Raw genomic sequence first — 12,672 nt, forward strand, 5'->3', positions numbered from 1 at the left:
TTACAGATGGTCGTGAGCTGCCCTGTTGGTGCTGGGAATTGATCCAAGGTCTTCTACAAGAGCAACAAGTCCTCTGAACTCCTGAGCCATCTCTCCACCCTCCCACATCCCTGTTTCTACTCACAGCTCTACACAACAGGATGATTTTGTCTTTGGGACAAGAAGCGTCAGATTCTGATTTGATTTGGAATTAATTGTTCATGCAACTTTGGGGAAATCCCTGTGCTTGGATCTCAGCTTTCCCTTCAGCATCCTAGGGAGTGAGTACTTCAAAGTCCTCTCAACTCTAGTTATTCATGGAGCATGGGGCTTTGACGTTTTCTCCAGTGGCATTTGATTACTGCCTGTCACTTGTGTAATGCTGATTTCTTGCTTAAGATGTGTTAGTAATAATGCGAATACTGATGACTACCAACATTTCCTTGGTTGCCTCCAAGAACCATTTCTTCCTGTCTAACCTGCACCTTTATTGCCTTGCTGTTCTGCCTTCTCATTTAACTCTAAACCCAGCTACCTCACTTCCTTGTCACTGCCTGTCTATACAGACCTCCAGGTCTCTATGGTTGGTACTAGAATTACCTGGTGCAGGGTCATGTAACAGAACATATGAGGTTGGCTTTATTATGGTCCCCTTTTTTTTGCATGAGAGGAAATGGCACTGGATTAAGAAATCTCAGCTCCACATAGTGAGGGACAGAGGAGAGGGAATTAGCATTCAGTTAGTACTTCCGTGCTCACAGGAGAGGAGGGTGGGGAGGAGGAGGAAGAGGGAAGGAAGTGCTGCTCCAGTGCAGGGGTTCTTGCAGAGGGAGAGGGGAAGGAAGTTCTGGTGTGGAGAGTGTTACCTGAGGGTTCCTCCCTCTGGGCCAGTGCACAGGGACTCAGGAATCTCATGCTGGGCCTCCAGCTACCAGATGCTCCCTCTGTAGATGCATTCTTTCCTCTTTGGTGGTGAACACCATTCTCACATCATCCTTGTGCTAAGTAAGCCTTTCCCGTGCTCTGAGCACCTGTGTGTATGAGTAACTTATCTGATAAGGTCAATATCCATCAGAAGAGACACTGGCAGAGGTGTGAGGGGATCCCTTGGCTCAATTTTAGGGGACTTTGTATTAAAAAGAAAGGCAGGAGACTGCTGATTTAAAAGGCAAAACTGTGTTTAGACTTTTGCTTTGCATCTTTTTGCCCCCATTTCCTCCACTTGTGTCTGTACGAGATATTTTTTTTTTCCATACAAGTCAAAATTCACCTAATGCTTCATTTTCTAACCAAGTCAAAAATAACGCTTTGATTTTCTTACTGCTGCATCAGAGAGACTAATAAAAATTCCAATTTCCATATCTGCTCTCTGCAAATAGAAAGTTTAAAATAATCACAAAAGATGACATTAATGTCTTCTGCATAGCTTACAACACTCCTTAGACTACAGTTTATCTTTTGAGTTAATTGGTGCATTCTTCTGTTTTGATAGGCAGAACCAAAATGCCTTTACCCCTTCTTTATCGACTGTTAATAGATCTGTTTCATTATCTCCCTTATCAGCCCCCAGACGGTCCCTTTCAAGTGGCCCTTTAATTTGATGAAAGAAACCTGCTGGGTGGAATAACTGAGACGCCTTCTCACACCAATAAAATATCCAAACATTTTAGTAGTATTTCCCCCATCTAGTCTTCTCAGCTGAGTAACCTAGAGAACTCTTTTTATTCTCTTTTGAAAAGCTTTCATCACATCCTGGCATATTCCCCATGCCTGTTTCTTATTTACAATTTATAGGGAAGCAATAAAAGACTCGATAGTCTTGAACAATTTGAGCTTGCCCCCCATTTTCCATGCAGAATGCCTTCTGTCTGCTAATATGGTGCAGGTGAATGGGTAAACACATGACAGAGGCTGGCACACTTCTGTCTCATCCCAGGGCCATTTTCCCTAACCGAAGCCAAGATGTAGGAGTTGCCTGTGACAACTCATCTCTCCCACAGGTTGGGAGCAGGGAAAAGTCTCTTCTGTTGGTATCAATTATATCCTTTTTCTTAGTAATCCATTTAAGGACTCGCTGTGTTCACAATGTGGGAGCCAGCTTTATCCGAAATGGGATTAATGGAAGAGTTAAACTCTGCCTCGGCCGTCATCACATGAGGGCCATTTCCGATTCTAATCTAGTGAAGAAAAAAAAGAAAAAGAGGAGCCAAAGAACTGAAAATGAACCCAGTCTGTGTCCCCCTAACTCAGAACAGACACCAGCCTTGGGCAGCCCTTGTGGGAACCTAAAACCTAGCCTGACCTTGATCCCACGTCCTCCTGCATCTGGCCAGTGAGCTAGGATGGAATCAACAGCGTTCTTCCATGCCCTTAGCTTGCAGAGCGGCTTGAAGTCCCCGTGCAGGTTCTGTGGCTCACTTACCCATTGCCAGATGCGTTTGCTTGTCAAGTAGTGTTTACCGAGCCTTTAGATGCCAGGCATGAGGCTGGGCTTGGATGGCTTTAGGAAGTCCATCTGAAAAGGATCCTTGATACCTTTCCAGCAGGAACCAAAGGATGCTGCAGGGGGCAGGCGAGTAGAGCTAACATTGACAGAGGAGTGGGTGGGATGAGAGACTCCAGGAAGAGATGGGACAGGTCCTCAGGGTAGTGAGGACAGAGCCTCGGCTGCCTAGAAGCCTTGAGGAACAGTGGAGGAACTGGATCTTAGAGCCCGAAAAAGCTGCTGTAGTCTTCAGGAGGGGGACACACTCACCCTGGAGTGGTTGGGTCAGGAGGTAGAAGGGTAAATCTCCCACCCCCACTCCCTTCCACTGTTCCCAGCTCCTGCTAGGAAAACCCAGTGGCTGAAACCAACAGTAAGTAGAGGCTGAGAAGCCATTTAGAAAGGGCAGCTTCCCAGGGCCTGAGCAAGGTGGAGTAGAGGCAGCATGCTCACATGCATGTGTTTGCACATCTCGGTTTCCTGAAAGAGACTAGTGGTGTAGTGTAATGGATTCAAAAGTAAGCTATGTTCTAGGAGGTCCGAGTTAAATGCCTTCAAACATCTGGAGGTTAACACTCAGCCACTCTGGAGTTAGGCCTTGTTCTAATTGGAGAAGAAGGACAGCAAGCACTGGTTGATTGATTGATTGATTGATTGATTATAAAAGTCGGGCTGAGCAACTCCCCTAGTCACTAGTATTGAACTGACACCCTGTTTAGTAAGTGTGCTAATAAATGTCGTCGGTTAGCTTCCCGAGGCCTCCTTGCCATATGGCAGGAGGGAGATGAGGAGGGAAGGGGAGGGGAAGGGAGGACCATTTATTAAAAGTCTCAGATTATTACTTCAGACACCGGGCTTGATGATTTATTTACTCTCTTTATTCTTATAAGTGCTTCTGTGATGTCGTCTTTTCTGTATTTTACAAATGGGGAAACCGAGTCTTAAAGATGAGGCTTGCTCAATACAACACCACCATCTAGTTAAGAGGTGGGGCAGAGAGTGCCCTGGGGGCTGGAAAGTTCTCTCCCTGGGGGCTGGAAAGTTCTCTCCCTGGGGGCTGAGAGGCTAAGGATTCTGAGGAACAGCTGACCCTCCTGGCCGGTTACAGCAAACACACAAATGTGTTACATATTTGAGCCTAACAAATTACCCTTGCGTGCCCTGATAGAAACCTCACATTGTTGACTGGCCTTCTCCTCTCTGAAAAGTCAGTATGTGCAGGGTCCACAGCTGTGCCTTTCATTTGGTAGGCAGACATGGTAGGCCATGGTGCTGGGCTGGAAGTGTGAGGAAGTTAGGGCCTTTTCTTTAATCCTTGGGAAGAGAGGATTTCCCCAATGACACACAAAGGTTGAGCCATAAGCCTAAAACATGCTGAAGGTTTGGGCTGTTCCAAGAGGGGGGTCATCGTCATCGTGGAAGGTCTGTTTTGGAGTGAAGGTGCGCCCTTCCCAGGCCGGGCTTCTGCCGTTCCAGAGGAAACTGTGGTCCTTCCTAAATGCCTGCTCCTCTCAAGAAACAGCCTTCAATCACAGCTGCAAGTCCCCCAAACCCCACGCAGCCACCAAATGCAGTCCCTGTCATTTCTTGGCCCATTTCCTACCCATAATCCATGCATCATGCCTGTGTCCCTTCCCCACTGTTCATGTAATCCAATTGAAGCTGCCCCTTTTTTCCCCTTGGTAAATCGTGGCAACAAAAGTCTCATTGTATGGTCAACTCTTAGGGTGTGCCACATGCATGGGTCAAGCTCACTTATGCAGAGTGTTTAGGACTTCTAGTCACCTGCTGGGAGAGCTTAGAGATCCAGTAAAGCCTGCAGCCGGGGATAGGGATGACTTTTGTGAAGTCCCTATCTTGAGGAGGTTGGGATGAGCCTGGCCATGCGTGAGGAAATCCCTAGGTCCAGGTTAGCCGTCATATACACCGCGCTTTTACACGGCGACTCGATCCTTCCTGTGAGTTTGAGCAGGGAGGGCCCTTTTCAATGAAGTATTTTTGAATCCTTGGAGGAGGAGGGAGCTCCAAGGGAAGAGGTGTTGAATGTGCCTGGTTTCTCCAAGGAGCAGCTTTACCTCTTCCATTTCTGTGCACATTCTGCAGTGCTTGGGGGGACATTTGTTGGGAACATTCTTAAAATAGAGAGACATGGAAGCCAATCTGTCAGGTAGAAGTGTGCAGGCGGTGAAACCCTGGTTACCGTGATACCTACCACACTGGGATGTAGTGAGTTTGTCCCAACAGAGTGATTCCAACTGGAGGGACCCAGGGGTCCTAGGAGGTGGTATGTGATACAGCTGCACAGCATAAGGCTTCTTATATGGTTCCTGGCCATTTTAGTCCTTGACCCTGGCTGCCTTTCTGATTCCAGGCATCTGGAAGACAATCAGGTGAGCGTCATTGAGAGAGGCGCCTTCCAGGATCTGAAGCAGCTGGAGCGATTGTAAGTAAAGCACATAACCTTGTGTTCTTAAAAAATGTTTTCTGCATTTATTTTTGTTTTGTTTTGTAAATTGGTCTTGTGGCCTTGGTAAAAACAAGTTTTCAGTGTTCAATGAAATGTTTCCTACTATATTTAAAGTTGCTTTGAAGCATGTTACAGAGGCACTGAGATCCATATAAACTCTTCTAGCAAGGATACAGAGGCCAGCATCTGGGGCTGGATTTCTTCTTCCTGGGCTTGAGGTAGCCCTTGCTTTCCTCACATGGGGCTGCTTCCATCCAAACCTCAGCTTCTCCTTTCCCATAGGAGTGAGCTAATGTCATGGAAGCTATCCGCAGACCCTCCCCTACTTAATTCTCAGGCTTCTCCTCCTGGGACTCCTCCTGGGGCTCTGTGGGAGAGGAAGGATGGGCGAGTGGGCGCAGCCTTCCGCGTGCCTGCTTCTCCGAGCGCCAGCCTGTCTCAGGAAACCCACACGTTTCCACGAGAGAACACATTGCCACTGGTTTAAAATAGGCCGCTGTTCTGACTTGATCAGAGAGAGGGTGGGCAGCGAAAGAAGCGGGGCTGGGAGTTGGATGGAGCCTCCATTTATTTTACCCATGAATGCTTTTGCAGAAAACTCTGGGGTCATTTTGATGAGGAAGGTTGCTCAGATGGTTAAGTGGGCAGCCTCACCTTTTCCTCAGTTAATCACAGCTGACAGCTCATAACATCTGGATATTTGCTTTCTGCCCTCTGAGTGGGGATTGTCCCCAAGAGCACTTAGTCATGCCGGTGGGCGGCTCTCATCGATGCCTCCCCCTGCAGCCCCATTGCCCTGACATTTCAACTTCATTCTGTACTGGGGGCTGGGATGGCGGCAGTTCATGGCTCTGCCAGCTTACCTGGAAAAACACTGCTCGGCTTATCCGTCCTGTTGCCAAAGCTCACTTGCTGTGAGACGAGTCTCTTTTATAGAGATTTGCTTGGGTGAAATGGACTGCCCGAGTCCACTTTCTCTTTTAGTGATGTGTCATCCTTGCCCCACAAAGTCTTTCTATCCAAGGCCACATGGCAGCGGGGAAGATCCTCGTCTCGTGTGGGTTAATAGGACCCAGAAGAATGCATGCCTTCTCACTGTTGTGTGGACTGTCTCCTCCATTGTTTTCTTCTGGGTCAAACTCCAGCACGGATTTTGCCATCACCAGTTTGAAAATACCACATTTATTTCCAGTAAGAGAAAAAGGTTATTAAAAAATTACGTTATTTTTGTTTATATTTTGATCTTCAGGTTTCCTAAAATTTAAGTTCTCCTTTTTGGGACCAAAGAAAACGTAAAAGTATTCATTGAACTTCGTTCCTCTCTGTGAAATAATCAACATTTACATAGAAAAATAAACACATGGTCGGGTGTGAAAAAGCTGCCTCTTGCTTAGTTTTATGATTAGTAGGGTAAATAAATTCTTAATTTGTTAATTTCATGGTTGTTGGGAGGGAATTAGCCAGGGCTTTGGAGACACCAGGATCTGTGTGTGTGTCTCACATGTGATCAGTTCTTTTATTCTACCCTCCCCTGCCAAATTACAACAAGCACAAGGAGGTGTCATTACCCCCATTTAGAGATGAAGAAACAAAAGCCCACGGAGATTAAGCCAAGGAGTTGTCAGGGCTGGGTAAGATTCCAAGCCACATCTGTCTGACATCAAAGCCCACGTCCTGTCCTATGCCTGGGTTGCAGACACTAGATGAAGTGTGAGCTTTTGCTATGGCCCTTAACTAGCCTCCCACATACCCATTCAGCTCCAGGGAGGCTCAGGGAAGTAATTCTGGCAAAGGTCTCTTTTCTTTGGATTGGGGAACAAGGCCAAAATACCATGCGTGTCTAGGGAACTGAAGGGATTACAATTGCTGAGCAAACCTGGCTCTTTGTCTGTTTTGGTATATTAGGTGGGTAATGCTAGCTGCAATACCACATAAACCCTCAAATCTCAGTGACTTAGCACAGTGGAAATTCGCTTCTATTTCCTACAAACTCAATATGGACATTCCTGTTAGGGCCTCTCTGTCTCTCCCAAGCACAGGCTCGGAGATAGGGACCATCCATGCCTTGCTGCTGCCGTCTTTGTATCTTGGTTTGCAGTGTACAAATGCATCAAGTCAGCAGGTGGGGAAATGGCATGGAGCTCCGGGCACTGGACCTTCCATGTGAGACTGAGAAGGAATATACCATATCTGTTCCTACCTCCTGGGAACTAGCCGTGTAGCTATAGTTAAGACCAGGAAGACCGGCAGGAGTGACCGAGTTCTATGCCGGGAGGTCGATGTTAGCTTAGTGGGTAGGTAGTCAGTCTGACTTCTGTGGCTTGGGAGCTGGAGAGGTCCTTGGGCAGGAAGATGAGAAGTATCTGTCATTTGATAGGCATCCGAGTCAGCAAGAAGGTAAGGGTGAGTGTGTGTGTGTGTGTGTGTGTGTGTGTGTGTGTGTGTGAGAGAGAGAGAGAGAGAGAGAGAGAGAGAGAGAGAGAGAGAGATTATGTGTGTGAGAGATAGATAGATAGATAGATAGATAGATAGATAGATAGATAGATGGAGTGTGTGTGTGTGAGAGAGAGAGAGAGATTATGTGTGTGAGAGATAGATAGATAGATAGATAGATAGATAGATAGATAGATAGATAGATGGAGTGTGTGTGTGTGTGTGAGAGAGAGAGAGAGAGAGAGAGAGAGAGATAGATAGATAGATAGATAGATGGAGTGTGTGTGTGTGTGTGTGTGTGTGTGTGTGTGAGAGAGAGAGAGAGAGAGAGAGAGAGAGAGAGAGAGAGATGAATCCTCACTGGCGTTACTTGCTTTCTATTCAGCACTCTGCTTTCAGTCACACTGAGTGACATGAAATAAGAAAATGCAGTATATTTGCTATTAACCACTGAAGGCGTAGATGGTGGCTGCGCTGTCTGTAGCACGCTCCAGGGTCTCCTTACCCATGTCTCTGTGTTGCATCATAGAATATTTTTATTGGTTCTGTTCTAAAACACAGCCTAAAAAGTAAATGGATTTGGATAATTTCCATTCTGTTTTATTCTTGGCTTATGCTCTTGGGGGCTCACTGGGAGAGAAGGGAGGCGTTCAATTTCAAGTTCCTGTTCCTCCATGAAAGGACCCCCCAGGCTGAGGTAGGTACCCCTCTCTGTTAGATCATTTCCTGTTGCAGTAACAAGACACCCGAGCCTGGGTACTCTATAAAGAAGAGTTGATTTAGTTATAGTTGGGGGCTAACAACGTACAATTGGGTGACCCCATCAGTTGGGCCTCTGTTGAGGGCCCTGTTAGCTGTGCTGCATCATGGTGGATGGCATCGTGATGGGAGCTTACCTGAGAAGGAGAAATTATTTAGGGAGAGAAGAAGCCAGAGAGTAACAGGGCATAGGCTTGCTCTTATTTTCTTTTTTTAAAAAACTTGTTCTCAGAAGCTGAGGGTGGTGGTGCACACCTTTAATCCCAGCACTTGGAAGACAGAGAAAGGTGGATCTCCATGAGTTCGAGGACAGCCTGGTCTATGGAGCAAGTTTCAGGACAGCCAGGGCTATTTCATAGAGAAACTCTGTCTCCAAACCCACCAGCCAAACAAACAAACAAAACAACAGCAGCAGCAACAACAACAACAACAACAACAAAACCCTTGTTCTCGGGAGAATAACGAACTCTCTTTCCCATGCCGGTATCAGTCTCTTATAGAAGTAGTCTATGTGTCCACCCCAGCACCACCACCACTGTGGCACAATCACCTCTCACTTGGTCCTGCCTCTTAAAGATTCCATGGCCGGTTAATCCTGCCACATTTAGGATAAGGCTGTTGGCATATCCCACTCACACACATTTTTGGGATAGTGGTGCATTCTTATCCCTGTCCTAAAGTGTGGGAGGCCATATCTCCACTTTCACTTTCAAAATAGTCTCTCTTCTAAACAGTGATTCTGTTGAGGACAGAATTATGGCTCATTTAGCTCCTCCTAGTCTTAAGAGCTCTGAACAAGGAATGAATGTGGATACTTAAGGGATTTTTTACTAAAAATATTTGAAGTTTTATTTTATAGCAGTAGATTGAGCTGGGACTAAAATGCCCTCCTCCCCCAAGAGGATTCTTGATGGCATCTGGAGACATTTTTATTTTTACAGCTGGGGGTAAAGGCTGGTAGTCTGTCTGACAAAGCTAACATACTTAGGACATCCCCAAGAAGGAATTCTTCAATCCCAGATCTCACTGGTGCCAAAGTGGAGGCGTCCTCATGATGGGGTAGGTAGCCTGCTAGACACCGCACGTTATGACCTTGGTGTGATTAAGTATAAGTCTCAGACCATTGCTGTGAAACCTGCCTTAGCTAGCCCCCTGTTTTCCTGTCCAGAACGTTCTAAGGGGATGAAGCTCAGTGAAACCAGCGGGGAAACAGACAGACAAGCTCTTCCCTGAGATAACCACCCCAGTCTTCTCAGAGTCCATGTCATGAAAGATGGAGACATGCCATTGATTAGCCTAGATTCAAGAAGCCCAGGACAGCAAGCGCAACACAGTAGTTGGGGGAATTAAAATCATCAAAGATCCTTTATGTATCTACAAAGTGGTCATGGTGTTAATGTTTATTGCTTTATTAAAACTGAGGATGTTTGCTAGGATCAGCAGGATAGCCTCTCAAAAGCACGGTATAGAATGCAACAGCCAAAGGGAGAGGGGCCAGGTCTGTGACAAACTGTCTCACTAATTCAAATGAGGGATAAAAGGGAAGAGAAATACCTGGAGAACAAGCGGGCCAGCTAGACAATAGACGGTGAGGTGCTATGTACCAGTGCCATGTAGAATAGTTCTACACAGATGGTAGAGGACACACCGAGTGGTAGAGTAGACTTAAAAATGCGTAATACTCATGTACTTTTTAAAAAGGTTATTATTTTTAATTGTGTACGTGTGTGTGTGTGTGTGTGTGTGTGTGTGTGTGTGTGCGCTTTGTGTTTGTTGGAGCATATGATGCAAGTGTGAGGATGTCCCCTGAAGCTGGAGTTATAGGCCATTGAGAGCCACCTGGTATGGGTGCTGGGGATCGACCTCAGGTCCCTTGCAAGAGCAGCAATAGCTCTTAATCACGGAACTGCCTCTCCCACACCCCAGTACTTATGTGATTTTTCTAAAAATAAATTAAAGACAAAGATGGGGCAAGGTTGGAAAATAAAAATGTAGGAAGTAGTATTTAGAAAACACCAAAAGGATGTACTGAATAAAATAGTCTTCTTGTCATACAGAAACATTATTGGGTACAAAGCAGGATATTTTATACTGATAAAGTAGTAGATACAATGAATAAATACAGCGAGACTATGTATGTGAATAAAAACATAGCCTGAAAATATGTAAGACAAATATTGATAGCAATAAAGAATAAACAAGTTCATTATTAAATTTACTTCTCGTTAATTAAGAAATAAAACAGGCACAATTATTAACATACAAATATTTTAATAGCAATTTTTGCAAGCCTGCTCTAATTGATGTGTAAAGAACACTGCAGGAACAACTGTAAAATATTCTTTGCAAGCTCGTATGAAACTATTACACTTGATTAGAATGCAAGGCTCAGCTGGAGTTGTAAATCATCAGTGGAACGCTTCCCCAGCATATGCAAGGCCCTGTGTTCAGTGCTCAGTATGGCAGGGTGGGGGGTGAGGGGCGAGGGAGGGAGGGAGGGAGGGGAGGAGGAACTGTGATAAGATAAAGGGCAGAAGAAGGGGTGAGGGAGGAGAGGGTAGGAGTGGGGAGGCAGCCTCAGCAAGTACCTCTGAAATCAAGTGGACTGTATTCTGTAACAACAGAAAAATTTTAAAAATCAGAAAGGAATCTGTAAGCAGACCATTTCAAAATGTTTGTAACTGAGTCATGTATTTATAAATACCCTTTGACCCAGAGAACAGCTCCAGTGGGTTAAGACATGTATTTCCTGAATGTTTAAGAAAGATGTGGCTGGGCATTGGTGGCACACGCCTTTAATCCCAGCACTTGGGATGCAGAGGCAGGCAGATCTCTGTGAGTTCAAGGCCAGCCTGGGATACAGAGTGAGATGCAGGACCGGCATCAAAACTACACAGAGAAACCTTGTCTCAAAAAACAAAAACAAAAACAAACAAACAAACAAAAAGACGTGATAATGTTATTGGCTATAACTCCAAGGTATAACACACACCACACACACACACACACACACACACACACATTTCTTTTTCTCTGCTCTGCCATGTCATCCCAGCCACATGGACTGACACCTCTGAAATCATGTGCTAAATAAGTAGCTCCATAGAGGTGTTCATCAGGCATATAGTAATCACAGCTACACAAAAAATAAAGGCCACAGTGGGGAATCCGGGGAAATTGTCCCAAATTATATTTCCATTTGCCTTGTCGTAACAACTATAAAGTCATTGTGATAAGATGGGGGAGGGTAAAGGCTTGGGACACTCTGGTCCCGTTAAACTCTTCCAGCTCCTGAAAACAAGGCTTTCTCCCCGCTCCACGAAAGGCTTGGTATCAGTATAATAGTTTCTGAAATATTAGATTAGCAGAGAGGGAAGGAGAACTTCTCAGAAAGTTCCAGAAGCTACCAGAGGAGCCAGATCTTGGACCCCAAGACCGTGTTTTCCATTGTCTTTTCCAGCAAGATAGGGCTGAACTTGAGAGGTTTGAAAATGTGAGGTATCTTTTCCTTGCCCTTCCTCCTAAAATTTCAAGGAAATTTATATTACTTAAGAAATGAGCAAACAAGCCAGATGTAATGACTCACACCTTTAATCCCAGGACTTGGGGGACAAAGTCAGAGCTCTGTGAGTTCAAGGCCAGCCTGCTCTATGAAACAAATTTCAGGCCAGCAAAGGCTGCATAGTGGAGTGGAGGGGAGGGGAGGGGAGAGAAAGAAAAAAGATTAATACTGAAGTTTATGCAAAGTTAGAAATGAAATATTTAATTAGAAAAATAAAGAGGATATGGGGCATGGTCACCTCCCTAGAAACATTGAAAATATACAAAAATACCTATAGAGTAAATAACAATTAGAATTGAAGAGCAGTTCAAAACTAGCTATAAGAATTAAGATCCTGAAAATTATTAAATAATATAACCATAATGTTTTCAAACTCAGAAATGGCATGAAGAGAGAGAAGCAAGATTTGAAAGGAGGGGTAGAGAACTCTAGGAGGAATTTAGAAATAAGAGAAGCATTTCGAAATGAATATTGCCAATACTGTCTGAAGAAGACCAGCTGTGTGAGAATGATACTCCCCAGCGCCATGTCTTACTACAAAGCTCTAGTAATCAAGACAAGATGAGATTGGTGGAGTAATGGAACACAACTCAATGGAGTATCCCAGAAGTACACCCACATGAGTAGAATCAATTGATTTTTTTTGATGACGTTTCAAAGTTCAGTGGAGAGAGAAGTCTTTTCAACAGGCGGTGCTGGGGAAATAAAAATATCCATATGCAGAGGAATAAAACACTGCTCCCCTTTACATCTTACACTGAAGCGTTTGCTGTTTGCTCTGTTGCATTGCCTTGCTCTGGTCTGCCCTGCTCTTTCATGCCTCCAATGATTCCCTTTGAGAATGGAATCAATTGTTGTCCATGTGTATTGGTATTGTGTAAGGATTTTTTTTTTATTATTATTTTATCTGGGCTAACAGCTATATTGCTTTGAGTCTCAGAAGAGATTTTGAACTTTGAAACCATGTTGGTTCTGTTAAAGACTACA

General features: G+C 44.9%; 1 protein-coding gene across 1 annotated transcript in view; it reads left to right on the forward strand.

Annotated features, from left to right (window-relative positions):
• Slit3 (slit guidance ligand 3) overlaps positions 1-12,672 on the forward strand; it is a 592,872-nt gene that overhangs the window by 49,228 nt on the left and 530,972 nt on the right. Inside the window, exon 3 of the mRNA XM_036196765.1 lies at positions 4,836-4,907. Coding sequence (XP_036052658.1) covers positions 4,836-4,907 — 72 coding nt within the window. The remainder of the gene's footprint in view (positions 1-4,835; positions 4,908-12,672) is intronic.

Source organism: Onychomys torridus, chromosome 8 (assembly GCF_903995425.1).
Source record: "Onychomys torridus chromosome 8, mOncTor1.1, whole genome shotgun sequence".
Classification (NCBI taxonomy): domain Eukaryota; kingdom Metazoa; phylum Chordata; class Mammalia; order Rodentia; family Cricetidae; genus Onychomys; species Onychomys torridus.